This window comes from Panulirus ornatus, chromosome 27 (genome assembly GCF_036320965.1).
Source record: "Panulirus ornatus isolate Po-2019 chromosome 27, ASM3632096v1, whole genome shotgun sequence".
Lineage (NCBI taxonomy): Eukaryota > Metazoa > Arthropoda > Malacostraca > Decapoda > Palinuridae > Panulirus > Panulirus ornatus.
Window position 1 is genome coordinate 19,926,047 of NC_092250.1, and position 15,610 is coordinate 19,941,656.

The 15,610-nt window shown below is 40.8% G+C and overlaps 1 protein-coding gene across 8 annotated transcripts in view; it reads right to left on the reverse strand.

Annotated features, from left to right (window-relative positions):
* The window catches only part of LOC139757651 (uncharacterized), a 200,992-nt gene that overhangs the window by 61,135 nt on the left and 124,247 nt on the right, over positions 1–15,610 (reverse strand). For 5 of the 8 annotated variants that reach the window (XM_071678375.1, XM_071678374.1, XM_071678372.1 and 2 more), the window contains 4 exons: positions 11,442–11,632; positions 9,983–10,176; positions 5,990–6,154; positions 3,950–4,038 (listed from right to left, as the gene is read on the reverse strand). In XM_071678375.1, coding sequence (XP_071534476.1) covers positions 3,950–4,038; positions 5,990–6,154; positions 9,983–10,176; positions 11,442–11,632 — 639 coding nt within the window. Of the gene's footprint in view, positions 1–3,949; positions 4,039–5,989; positions 6,155–8,315; positions 8,768–9,982; positions 10,177–11,441; positions 11,633–15,610 lie in introns of those variants that run through there. The other 3 variants (XM_071678377.1, XM_071678376.1, XM_071678378.1) reach the window with 2 other exon arrangements.

Below are 15,610 nucleotides of genomic sequence, written 5' to 3' on the forward strand. Positions count from 1 at the left end.
CTTTAAGACAGAAGTATAATTATGAGAGTAATCCAGCACCCTTGTATACTTGTGAGAACAATGAAGCACTGTAAGAGGAAGAAGAAACAATTATTTGGCACTGGTCTCACAATATGCACCTCAAATAGCACAAATAAAATGCAAAGGTACCAGAGGCAGAACAACAGAAGATTGTAAACACATAGAGGGAATGAAACTGTTCGAAACTTCTTGGCATGTAGCCCAATATCACATACCTGAATGTTTCACAGAAATCCAAAAATTAAAGTTTTGCACACCATAAAGTGCAATATATCATTTTAAAGCAAGTGTTCTCTACAAGTTGAAAATATTTTCAAACTTCACAAAATATATATGCATACTGAAAATTGTCATATATCATATCCATTAAATTTTAGGGAGAATAAAAAGATGTTCTGGAAGGAGGTAAATAAAGTGCGTAAGACAAGTGAGCAAATGGGAACTTCAGTGAAGGGCGCAAATGGGGAGGTGATAACAAGTAGTGGTGATGTGAGAAGGAGATGGAGTGAGTATTTTGAAGGTTTGTTGAATGTGTTTGATGATAGAGTGGCAGATATAGGGTGTTTTGGTCGAGGTGGTGTGCAAAGTGAGAGGGTTAGGGAAAATGATTTGGTAAACAGAGAAGAGGTAGTGAAAGCTTTGCGGAAGATGAAAGCCAGCAAGGCAGCAGGTTTGGATGGTATTGCAGTGGAATTTATTAAAAAAGGGGGTGACTGTATTGTTGACTGGTTGGTAAGGTTATTTAATGTATGTATGACTCATGGTGAGGTGCCTGAGGATTGGCGGAATGCGTGCATAGTGCCATTGTACAAAGGCAAAGGGGATAAGAGTGAGTGCTCAAATTACAGAGGTATAAGTTTGTTGAGTATTCCTGGTAAATTATATGGGAGGGTATTGATTGAGAGGGTGAAGGCATGTACAGAGCATCAGATTGGGGAAGAGCAGTGTGGTTTCAGAAGTGGTAGAGGATGTGTAGATCAGGTGTTTGCTTTGAAGAATGTATGTGAGAAATACTTAGAAAAGCAAATGGATTTGTATGTAGCATTTATGGATCTGGAGAAGGCATATGATAGAGTTGATAGAGATGCTCTGTGGAAGGTATTAAGAATATATGGTGTGGGAGGAAAGTTGTTAGAAGCAGTGAAAAGTTTTTATCGAGGATGTAAGGCATGTGTACGTTTAGGAAGAGAGGAAAGTGATTGGTTCTCAGTGAATGTAGGTTTGGGGCAGGGGTGTGTGATGTCTCCATCATATCCACATGATTTCCATCTATCTTCATTTTGGCCTGCTCTCATTGCCTCTTAAAAGACTGAGCAACAAGACTAAAAATCATTCCACAACTTTACGTTTTTATATAAAGTTTTCCCACCATGCATTAAGCGCTGCTAATGACAAATCTTTATTATTTATTCTACTTTGTCAGTCTCCCCCGTTAGCAAGGTAGTGCAAGGAAACAGACGAAAGAATAGCCCAACCCACCCACATACATACCTATACATTTCAATGTATACATACATATACATTTTTTTTTTATTTTGCTTTGTCGCTGTCTCCCGCGTTTGCGAGGTAGCGCAAGGAAACAGACGAAAGAAATGGCCCAACCCACCCCCATACACATGTATATACATACACGTCCACACATGCAAATATACATACCTATACATCTCAATGTACACATATATATACACACACAGACACATACATATATACCCATGCACACAATTCACACTGTCTGCCTTTATTCATTCCCATCGCCACCTCGCCACACATGGAATACCATCCCCATCCCCCCTCATGTGTGCGAGGTAGCGCTAGGAAAAGACAACAAAGGCCTCATTCGTTCACACTCAGTCTCTAGCTGTCATGCAATAATGCCCGAAACCACAGCTCCCTTTCCACATCCAGGCCACACACAACTTTCCATGGCTTACCCCAGACGCTTCACATGCCCTGATTCAATCCACTGACAGCACGTCAACCCCAGTATACCACATCGATCCAATTCACTCTATTCCTTGCCCGCCTTTCACCCTCCTGCATGTTCAGGCCCCGATCACTCAAAATCTTTTTCACTCCATCTTTCCACCTTCAATTTGGTCTCCCACTTCTCCTCGTTCCCTCCATATATATATATATGAATTAAACATTCGCTAGAAATCCATGCTCGAAATTAACTCTAATTAAATAAATAACTCGTAATTATACAATGAAGACAGTGATGGGTCATTAGCATACTTGTCTTAATTATAGGGGATGAAATGCTAAATACCCTAATTAAAAATTATATAAACAGTGAAGTTTAACAGTATAAACAACAATATAAACAATAACAGGAACTGATGCCAGGAGCAAAGGATGAAAAATGGCCAAGCCTTTACAACCCGGAAAATGGCCAAGCCTTTATAACCCGGAAAATGGCCAAGCCTTTATAACCCGGAAAATCCGACAAAAACCAGTTTATATGAAGACATTTAAGTGACCGATTATTTTAATCCTGACCAACGAGTCGATATTTAATCTTTTCTTTTCTATGTTTGTTCGTCGATACCCGCGTCTGCAAGGTAGCGCCAAAAACGGAGGAAAAAAGCACAATTGGGAAAGCACAACTGGTCAGTAAACAGATGCACACACACACACACACACACATATATATATATATATATATATATATATATATATATATATATATATATATATATATATATATATACACACACATACATCTATTTACTGACCAATCATACATATATATATTTTTTTATTTATTATTTTTTTTTGTCGCTGTCTCCCGCGTTTGCGAGGTCAAAGAAACAGACGAAAGAAATGGCCCAACCCACCCCCATACACATGTATATACATACGTCCACACACACAAATATACGTACCTACACAGCTTTCCATGGTTAGGTTAGGTTAGGTTAGGATGTGGAAAGGGAGCTGTGGCTTCGGGTATTATTGCATGACAGCTAGAGACTGAGTGTGAACGAATGGGGCCTTTGTTGTCTTTTCCTAGCGCTACCTCGCACACATGAGGGGGGAGGGGGATGGTATTCCATGTGTGGCGAGGTGGCGATGGGAATGAATAAAGGCAGACAGCGTGAATTGTGTGTATGGGTATATATTTATGTGTCTGTGTGTGTATATATATGTGTACATTGAGATGTATAGGTATGTATATTTGCATGTGTGGACGTGTGTGTATATAAATGTGTATGGGGGTGGGTTGGGCCATTTCTTTCGTCTGTTTCCTTGTGCTACCTCGCAAACGTGGGAGACAAAAAAAAAAAAAATATATATATTATTCTTTATTTTGCTTTGTCGCTGTCTCCCGCGTTTGCGAGGTAGCACAAGGAAACAGACGAAAGAAATGGCCAACCCACCCCCATACACATGTATATACATACACGTCCACACACGCAAATATACATACCTATACATCTCAATGTACACATATATATACACACACAGACATATACATATATACACATGTACATAATTCATACTGTCTGCCTTTATTCATTCCCATTGCCAACCTCGCCACACATGGAATAACATCCCCCTCCCCCTCATGTGTGTGAGGTAGCGCTAGGAAAAGACAACAAAGGCCCCATTCATTCACACTCAGTCTCTAGCTGTTATGCAATAATGCCCGAAACCACAGCTCCCTTTCCACATCCATGCCCCACAGAACTTTCCATGGTTTACCCCAGATGCTTCACATGCCCTGGTTCAATCCATTGACAGCACGTCGACCCTGGTATAACACATCATTCCAATTCACTCTATTCCTTGCACGCCTTTCACCCTGATGGTAATGAAATTAACAATTCCTTCATCAAAAATGTACCTTCCCATCTGACTAACACATTAATAACTTGAACATTTTTTTGAAATGAGTTAAAACTGTCTCAGTGCAAACGCTACTTACAAAGAAAACTCATGTTGGAGGTTGGAAAGTCGATTCTTTACCTCTTCATTCTCTCGTCTTAACTCTTCAACTTGATGTCTATCCTCCCTCTGAAAAGCAAGTTTTGACATTAGTATGGATCCTTCCTCACCTCTGATTCCTGGGCTAGTTTGTCTTGACTAGGAACACTGAAGCTACTCTCTAACAAGAATTGAATTCTATAATTTTTTCTATTCTTGACTGCCATTTCCTGCACTTGCAAGGTTGTGCCAGGAACAAAGAAAGAAAGCCCACATCCACTCATCTCCATTTTTTAGATGTCATGCGGAATGCACCAAAACTATATTTCCATATCCACAACCAAGCCCCACAGACCTTTCCATGATTTACCATGGATGCTTCACAATTCCAATTCACTCTACTGCATGTTTAAGCCCTGATCCTCAAAATCTTTTTCACTCCATTCTTCCACCTCCATTTGGTCTCCCCGTTCTCCTTGTTCCCTAAACTTCTGACACATACATCCTCTTTATCAACCTTCCTCACTCATTCTCTCTATAGATCCAAACCATTTCAGCACATCATCTTCAGATCTCTCGACCAACCTAATTTCACTACAGCATCTCTCTCTTACCCTTTCATTACTTGCTCAATAAAACCACCTCACAAAACATAATATACTCAAACAATTCATTTCCCACACATACACCCCTACTCTGCACTCTTATCATGCCTTGCATCCATATAATAAAGTTGGGACTACTATACCCTCAAACACCCATTTTTGCCCTCTCTCTCTACACATTCTTCAGTGCTCCCAGAACCTTAAATCAAATCAAAATATAATATGATTTTCTTTTTTATACAAGTTTGCTGTTTCCTGCAATAATGCCAGATACATGAAATGGCACCATTCACTCGCATCCATTCCAGCTGTCATATGCAATGCCCTAAAAGCAAGAAATTAAAACAGTACAGATAAGGAATGCATGTAAGGAACACATACATGTATATCTGCAGTAGATTTTAGTGACAAAACATTACTGAAAAAAATAGAGGGTGTATAGCTATGTCTTCAATATTTTGCATCACTAGGAAATATAAAAAAATCTCTAAGCTAAAATGCAATTTATTCATTTCAACAGTTTAAGCATGAGTGGAAAGCCCCCTTTGCAATATATTTCAGAACATTTTGAAAAACAAAGGATATTATGAGATAAACTGTATTTACTTTTAGGTGAAACAAAAAGTTGTTCTTTACAAGAAGTGAAACAGAACAAAGTAAAAGACTTATGATAAGACGGAAGGAAAAAGACTTTGATATCCATGCCTCACTTAAGAGTATGTGCTAAACTGTACAAATATCACAGCATTCAGGACTGTTCTGAATAAGACAAAAAGCTTTGATATCCAAGCCTCAATTAAGAGTACATACTAAACTGTACAAATATCACAGCATGCAGGACTGTTCTGAATAAGACACCTTAAGTAATCAGAAAAAAAGAAATGTATAAAGTAAAAAGTTAAAAATTCTCAAGCCATAACCTGACTGAATTATGAGCATGAGATGAAATCTCAGGCAGCATAGGAGTTTCATGAATCAGCCATCTTCAGCAAATGATGGTACCAGCCATCACATAAATTTTTTTTAATCTGCTTGAAGACAAACTACTGTATGACTGGGAACCCTTTATGATATAAAAATCTAGCCAAAAGATTGATGTCCAACTTACTCAGTTCCCAAACAACTACAAAGGCATCTCATTATGTGGAAAGGAGAATTAAGAATCCAGATCCCTCTGAATGAAATAATCACTAGCCATTTACAGATGGTAAATCACTGCCAATCTAGTTGGAAATAAATAGATTTAGTAAACTGTTTACAGTGCTATGTTAAGATATCCCTTTGACATTTTGTGTATGACGATTTAAAATTTTGAACCCAAAGCCGAGCTAAACTCATGCTCAAGATTCCAATGTCTGAAGGTCCATGTAATTTCTCAATTGTCACATAACCAGAGCCTTCATATGTATACCTGACCCTACATGATACAAGCCTACCTGGCCAGAATCCATTGCACCACTGTTTTTAATTTGGTTCCTGAAGGGTGCATGTGAGCCCTCTAGTGTTGTAAGGGGCTGGTTCATGTGAGGACTGGCGGCCCCACGACAGGTGTCCTTCACAGGCTGCCCTTCCTCATTGTCACCAGCCACTACAGAGTAAATCTGACAAAGGTAATATCTATTATTCTACAGCTGAATATAAAACAGCAATGCTATATGCAAGAGTGTATATGGATAGCAGCTATGATGAATATTTCTTTTCAATTACATGATGAGAAAAGGAGAGAAACTGCAAAGAGAAAACAAAGTGAAAAGTAATGGAGGGAGAAAAACAAGGGAAGAATGTGTGGAATGGTGTATGGGTGAGATGCAGGGATAAGTGGAGACTCTTTCGCCAGGGCCACCCCAATGATGAGAAGTCTGTGTGTGTGTGTGTGTGTGTGCAAAAAGTGAGCAGTAAAAATAAAAAGAAACAACACAAATTGTGGTGGCCCACGGAGGCATCTGACAAACCTCATATTAAAGTTAAGCCAGTTGATGCTTACTCTTGTAAGTGATGTGTTGGTTGGCCAGTATGAGTTAGTGTGTTTTGTCGGCGATATCCAATCATATACAAGCAATTTAACAAATAACCTTTTTCATTCTTGCTCACCATTTCCCAAGTTAGCAAGGAAGCACCAGGAAAAGCTGGAAAGCAATCTGAGGAAACGAAAATGGCAGCAACCACCAAAAATACAAAATACATAGAGGCTACTGTAAGAAAAGTATCCACTGTAAGGGCCAAAGTAAGTCAGATGTTACAGACTGCAAGTGTGGAAAGGAAGTTCTGCAAATTAATAATAGGACAAGTCTTTAGTTTATGAGATATGTGACTGCTGGTTCTACATTAAGTGTGAAAATGCCCTTAAACAGGCATATAAGTTCATGGTAAAGGAAGAGGTGGGTGACCAACTCCATTGGAACCGTAGTTATTCTAAAAGGGGCTGCGACAAATTATATGAACACACATAGAGAAAAGAAGTGCAGCAAAGTTGGGATACAGCAAAATGCAGTGATTGGGGAAATCACAAGTATCAGTGTAAATACAGAAATGTTCTTCATTGTAAATTAATCAAAACTAAAAGTAATACGAAGGAAGGTATAGGGTAAAAATATAAAAGTAATTCTAGTGGCAACAATCAGATATCAATAATAAAAGTTAAGTAATAAATCAATGAAAGTAAATTTATGGAGAATAGCACACTAGCACCTGGAATTCAGGACTGTGATTCAGGAACGAATGAAAGAAAAGAAAAAATATGAAAAATTGTAAACAAGATTCTTGTGACAGCATGTGAAACTGAAACAAATGATTAGCTCAGTAGTAATAGGCTTGGTAGGTCATGACAACTTGTGCAGGAGACCCTCTCATGTAACTATATATGCAAACAAAGAACAAAGCTGGAGCTGTTTAAGAAAAATAAAGCTACTTGGAAACCCAAGGTATTCCAATGAGAGCACAAAGCTGTACAAGGGAGGTGAAAATCATGCAAGCTTCAGGCAGAAGTCAACAGAGAGAGAGAGAGAGAGAGAGAGAGAGAGAGAGAGAGAGAGAGAGAGAGAGAGAGGGCCACCCTGGACAAGGAGGTCTGCAGAGATCAGGGAAGAGGCCAAAAGAGAATAGGTGCCTGGTATAAATATGAGAAATGTACACAAAATACATATACAGTAAGCAGCAGTCTGACGTGTTTGTATGCTAATGATGATCAATTCAAAAATAAGATAAATGAACTCGGTGCAAGACCTTATGCCATAAAAGAGGGCTCATATACCCTCTAAGCAGCACTAACACTATTGAACTTTGATAATGCTAACCTCTTTAAAAGAAATCTATTAAACACATTTTCGTTTATAATTTCAAGCATTAACATATAATTTGGGGTCATCACCTCCATAAACAATGAACGACTGACAATATGTTCAAAACAAATCTTGAAACACGTGCCTTTCTCTTACCAATGTTCAGCATATTAATAATCAATATCTAACATGTACCATTTCAATTAACATACACTACAGTCCTCAGTGAAATAATGCATTTAAAGTCACCACAGTATACATAAGTATTGCTGAGTTAGGGAAAACCACAAAACTACCGTAACATGTTACACTTGTTGAGCACATTTCAACGTTGACGGAAAGCCTTCTTTGCCATCTTTAAAATTCATCGCCCATTACGTACACTTACGTTTACAACACTACTCGATAAATAAACACTTTAATCTCGGTATAACATGGATAAGTTATCCGTTATCCTGGGTCTAAGCGGTGCACAAATCCTAACCTTGTGTCCAACTTAACACGGACTCCGACATCCTTCCTCCTGGACGGGTTCCTACAGCATCTCGATCCACCAATGTTGGTCACAGCATGACGGGACAAGGGCATACTGATGTTTGAGTCCCTCATGGATAGTGCAACAGAAGCCAAGTTAACATTGGTGTAGTGAGAGAGCGTGTACGGAATGGTAAGGCAGCAACTCTCCACCTCCTATCACAGCAACACCAGTGACAACAACAAAGCACCAACCCCTCCAGCGTTGCCAAATATCGTCAGAACTTCTATTATTCAACTTCACTATCACAACATTAGCTCGTTCTATTTCATTCAATATGTCCTAAATATTCATACAACAAATCTCAATCGAAAGATGAGGATCTAATTATTGGTGATTAAACATTAACGATCAGTGGGTTTGGAAGGATCTTCACGATAGGTCGCGCCATCTGTTGGGCCGCCATTCAAACTACTTCTGTAAACAACTTCCTTATACAAGTTCCCGTTACTACAGATTGAGAGTGAATGGTCGTTGGGAGGTCATAACAGTACTTCAATAATCCTGACTAACATGTAAATGCAATAATGGAGGGGAAATGAAAGAGTAATGAGCAAGAGACTTGATGGGTCATGATGTTGGCAACAGGAGCGCCGGGGGGCTGGATGAGTCATGCACGAGAAGTGAGCCACATTTTTAGCGTGGCACACTAAACTCACTCACCACATAGGCATCACTTGCACCTCTCGTGAGTGAAACCTCTGCACAGTCACCATTACCAGTATAAAAGTTTAATTAGCATCACAGGGGTGATACAAGTAAATGAAAAAGGTTATTATATTTACCTTTCAAAGATTCGAGCATAGTATTCATTTCGGCCTTTAACTGTTATCCTTTAACGTAATTATTTTTATTACAGCTGGGACAAACAAAAAGTATATCATTGTTAACACAGGTTAAAACCAAAAAAAACAAGTAATAGAAAATGAAAACAACGAGTCTTTTAATAGCATTTGGTGTGAATCTAATCATAAATTCCATATCATGATGAATAACCTCTATCTCTGCGGGGTCTACAGAAGTCAGTATACTGGCAGTGTTTACGGTATGAAGAAAAGCAAACACTGAATAAAAAGATACATCCGGAGAAAGTCAAGTCAAATCTATCTATCTATCTATCTATCTGGCGTGTCTCGTAGCCATGCGGGCAACGCCAGTCACTCTGACCATGTTGCTTGCGAGGTGTTGACACTTGGGTTAAGTGTTCACATTTAGGTGTAAAAAGCAGGATGTGACAGGTACGTGGTAGAGGCTGAGTAGTGAAGGTGTGCCGTCTGAGCTGCTCTGCTTCCTGGCCCGCTAAATTCATCACCGACATTCGTCTTGCGTGTCTAGAATTAAATACAGTTCATGTTATACTCCCTCATGGCAGTACACGCATGGGTGAGGAGAGTGCCATGCCGTGGGAAGAGGAGAAGCGGTTGTGTACTGAAACCATGGAAGACAGGCACTATTTTCCTTGACTGAAGCTGAACGTATTGAAAAGTGGATCACGTAAAATATTGTATTACATCCCCACACCAGAATCATTTTCTAAGCTCTAACTTGCTCATGCTGGCATAAAGTGGACACAAATGAAATATGTGTCTGGTGTAAGTACGAAAATCCCCCCTTACCTTCACACAGTGATCCTTAGAGCCAGCGGAGGAGCCTGAGCTGCGGGAGAGCGTAGAGGGCGGCGTGCCATGGTCTGTGGCGTCAGGGGTCTGCCCAGAGGCGGGGGCTGTAGACCTTGGGCTCACGTCCTCTCGTGTGCAGGGAGACAGCTTAAGAGTGGAGCACCGTGATGCTGTCGACGACAACGTTGAATCTGTAAGATAACGTGAGGTTTAACATACATATTTCAACCGCCTGTTACCAGGTTTATTGTAAACAAAAAAGGTCTGAGTGACCGTACTGGAACGATTACAGTACCAAACACAGTACACAGGGGATAAGTGTAAAGCTTAGGGGTTTAAACAGGCAAATTGACGATAAAGTACGAGAAGGGCTGATATCATGGTCTAGGGGAACGTTAAGAATTATGGGGCAAGGCCCGAATAAGAATCCGGAATCCCCTTTGAACTATCTTGAAAAGGATCCCGGTCAGCTCGGGGATTCCTGAAACAAAATTCATATAAAAGAGAAGTAAATCAAGCGTCATGATTCGTGAATGATGAAATTACAGGCGAACAAACTGGAATCGCAACTCCTCAGTGAGCTAGAGTAACGCTGGAAAATGTCTCAACAATCTCTTACATTGCCACAAAAACATATCTAAGAAGACACGACACTGAACTCTGGATCGTGGTGGAGAAATTAAGTAAATAACTGACTCGTGTGAGAGAAAAAAAAATCGTAAGCTCGAGGTTTATTCAACGTACTGAACGTAACAAAAAAAAGTTTACTCGCACTGGTTGTAACAAAAATCATACTCTAAAGGCTTAATCATTAAACTCGGTCAATGAGAATAAAATCTTAGTACTGAGGGTTAATCATATATATATATATATATATATATATATATATATATATATATATATATATATATATATATATATATATATACACACACACACACACACACACACACACACAAAAGTTATGCTGAAAAGGCTTAATAGTCTTATTGGAAAAACAAAATTCTTATTTTCACGAAAAAGTATTATACTAGACATGAAAACAAAGCCCTTTATCCCTTCTTGGGTTTAATAATAGTACGAATCGAATGGCAACAATATCATCTTACGAGGTTTAAATTTCGTACTGGGATGACAAAGAGGAAAAATGACGAGCGTTTAATTATCCTACTGGACGAAAGAAACTCAAACTCTTAGGGTTCAGCTGTCATGTGCTGGCTTCCTGAAATCATCATATCACGATGGTTTAATGTTCGTACGACGCAATGGGGGAGGAAATCATTGTAATTCTCAGGGTTTGTATCATCTACTGGAGAAATTATGAACCAATGCACAATAAGGAACTTATGGTGACAACGTAAGAAAAAGGGTGTAACTGGATGATGACAAAGGCCTGTCCAAGCGGGTAATACAATGGGTATTAACAGATACAACAAATGTCATTAGGGAGGCTCACCTGGAGGCGTGATAAACTCTATCTTGCCGCCGGTGACACACAGGTTGGGGACGATGGGGTAGGCGGAGGTGATAGTGGGGTGGGTTGGGGAGGAAGGGGACTTACACGGGGAGCCGTGCCCCCCACCACGCTCCAGGCTCCGGCGGGCGTATGGAGCTGCCGACACCACCAGGTCCGCTGGGTGCACCTGTCTGTAACACATAACACACACGCTGTAACACTTACTACTTTCTGTAACAAGTCACCAGGTAATGCTGCATGCACTTGTAACTGTAACACGCAGCAGGTGTTACGGTGCAGGCTTTAACATGACACATAAGGTGTAACAAAATATCTAGCAGTAACATGTAACACCAGCTGAAAAACTAGCTGTAACACCAGCTACAAATAAAATGTGTAACATGTAACAATGGTACCAACAAAATACCAGTAACCGGTGTAAAAGTAACTTTAAATTAAGGGGTTGAAATAACGCCACACAATTCATTATAACACTTAACATCTTTGCAATACGTTTTACCTTTACGCTATTATGCTGAAGGTCGTGACATTAACAAATATGGCATAAACATTCATATGTCAATCAAGATATTCCAGTCCAACACCAGTAAGGCAACACATGTGTGTTCCACTTACTGCAAAGCAATATAGAATAGATCATGTAGACGTAAATATAGGACCCATTCATACAGAAAACGGGATATCATGACCCCCGTGTTAGGCTTTTGGTCAAGGTCATCTTTAACAACATACAACAGTAGTAAACAATCCTCACACTACAGCACACGTGTCAGCCTCACACTACAGCACTACAGCGTAACACCGTCACTGTAGCAACGGTTGAGAAGCGACGGGAGGAGCACCTGCCGTGTGGGTGAGGGGGGGGGGGGGTCCGTGCCTCCCGCCGGACTGCCGGAACAACGCTAAACTGTCTATCAAGGCAGTACTAACCACCGCGGGGCTCGTGACTCACACCTACCCCCACCCCAAGAATATCCAACCACCCCCTTCCTCCCTCCCTCCCTCCCTCCCTCCCCACACCAGACAGGATGTGAACGCTCGCCGTGGACTGTGCCTTACGATTCTCATCACTACGGTACCTCTACATACTGGCGATAATCTGCAAATTATATATAAATTACGTACTCCAACTTTAATATGTGAGACATTAAACGACTGCAACGCGAATTACACTCACAAGGAATTGCTCTGGATCTTCACACTATTATATATATATATATATATATATTTTTTTTTTTTTTTTTTTTTTTTTTTTTTTATACTTTGTCGCTGTCTCCCGCGTTTGCGAGGTAGCGCAAGGAAACAGACGAAAGAAATGGCCCAACCCCCCCCCCCCCCCCCATACACATGTACATACACACGTCCACACACGCAAATATACATACCTACACAGCTTTCCATGGTTTACCCCAGACGCTTCACATGCCTTGCTTCAATCCACTGACAGCACGTCAACCCCTGTATACCACATGACTCCAATTCACTCTATTTCTTGCCCTCCTTTCACCCTCCTGCATGTTCAGGCCCCGATCACACAAAATCTTTTTCACTCCATCTTTCCACCTCCAATTTGGTCTCCCTCTTCTCCTCGTTCCCTCCACCTCCGACACATATATCCTCTTGGTCAATCTCTCCTCACTCATTCTCTCCATGTGCCCAAACCATTTCAAAACACCCTCTTCTGCTCTCTCAACCACGCTCTTTTTATTTCCACACCTCTCTCTTACCCTTACGTTACTTACTCGATCAAACCACCTCACACCACACATTGTCCTCAAACATCTCATTTCCAGCACATCCATCCTCCTGCGCACATCTCTATCCATAGCCCACGCCTCGCAACCATACAACATTGTTGGAACCACTATTCCCTCAAACATACCCATTTTTGCTTTCCGAGATAATGTTCTCGACTTCCACACATTTTTCAAGGCTCCCAAAATTTTCGCCCCCTCCCCCACCCTATGATCCACTTCCGCTTCCATGGTTCCATCCGCTGCCAGATCCACTCCCAGATATCTAAAACACTTCACTTCCTCCAGTTTTTCTCCATTCAAACTCACCTCCCAATTGACTTGACCCTCACCCCTACTGTACCTAATAACCTTGCTCTTATTCACATTTACTCTCAACTTTCTTCTTCCACACACTTTACCAAACTCAGTCACCAGCTTCTGCAGTTTCTCACATGAATCAGCCACCAGCGCTGTATCATCAGCGAACAACAACTGACTCACTTCCCAAGCTCTCTCATCCCCAACAGACTTCATACTTGCCCCTCTTTCCAGGACTCTTGCATTTACCTCCCTTACAACCCCATCCATAAACAAATTAAACAACCATGGAGACATCACACACCCCTGCCGCAAACCTACATTCACTGAGAACCAATCACTTTCCTCTCTTCCTACACGTACACATGCCTTACATCCTCGATAAAAACTTTTCACTGCTTCTAACAACTTGCCTCCCACACCATATATTCTTAATACCTTCCACAGAGCATCTCTATCAACTCTATCATATGCCTTCTCCAGATCCATAAATGCTACATACAAATCCATTTGCTTTTCTAAGTATTTCTCACATACATTCTTCAAAGCAAACACCTGATCCACACATCCTCTACCACTTCTGAAACCGCACTGCTCTTCCCCAATCTGATGCTCTGTACATGCCTTCACCCTCTCAATCAATACCCTCCCATATAATTTACCAGGAATACTCAACAAACTTATACCTCTGTAATTTGAGCACTCACTCTTATCCCCTTTGCCTTTGTACAATGGCACTATGCACGCATTCCGCCAATCCTCAGGCACCTCACCATGAGTCATACATACATTAAATAACCTTACCAACCAGTCAACAATACAGTCACCCCCTTTCTTAATAAATTCCACTGCAATGCCATCCAAACCTGCTGCCTTGCCGGCTTTCATCTTCCGCAAAGCTTTTACTACCTCTTCTCTGTTTACCAAATCATTTTCCCTAACCCTCTCACTTTGCACACCACCTCGACCAAAACACCCTATATCTGCCACTCTGTCATCAGACACATTCAACAAACCTTCAAAATACTCATTCCATCTCCTTCTCACATCACCGCTACTTGTTATCACCTCCCCATTTACGCCCTTCACTGAAGTTCCCATTTGCTCCCTTGTCTTACGCACCCTATTTACCTCCTTCCAGAACATCTTTTTATTCTCCCTAAAATTTACTGATAGTCTCTCACCCCAACTCTCATTTGCCCTTTTTTTCACCTCTTGCACCTTTCTCTTGACCTCCTGTCTCTTTCTTTTATACTTCTCCCACTCAAATGCATTTTTTCCCTGCAAAAATCGTCCAAATGCCTCTCTCTTCTCTTTCACTAATACTCTTACTTCTTCATCCCACCACTCACTACCCTTTCTAAACAGCCCACCTCCCACTCTTCTCATGCCACAAGCATCTTTTGCGCAATCCATCACTGATTCCCTAAATACATCCCATTCATCCCCCACTCCCCTTACTTCCATTGTTCTCACCTTTTTCCATTCTGTACACAGTCTCTCCTGGTACTTCCCCACACAGGTCTCCTTCCCAAGCTCACTTACTCTCACCACCTTCTTCACCCCAACATTCACTCCTCTTTTCTGAAAACCCATACTAATCTTCACCTTAGCCTCCACAAGATAATGATCAGACATCCCTCCAGTTGCACCTCTCAGCACATTAACATCCAAAAGTCTCTCTTTCGCACGCCTGTCAATTAACACGTAATCCAATAACGCTCTCTGGCCATCTCTCCTACTTACATAAGTATACTTATGTATATCTCGCTTTTTAAACCAGGTATTCCCAATCATCAGTCCTTTTTCAGCACATAAATCTACAAGCTCTTCACCATTTCCATTTACAACACTGAACACCCCATGCATACCAATTATTCCCTCAACTGCCACATTACTCACCTTCGCATTCAAATCACCCATCACTATAACCCGGTCTCGTGCATCAAAACCGCTAACACACCCATTTAGCTGCTCCCAAAACACTTGCCTCTCATGATCTTTCTTCTCATGCCCAGGTGCATATGCACCAATAATCACCCACCTCTCTCCATCAACTTTCAATTTTACCCATATTAATCGAGAATTTACTTT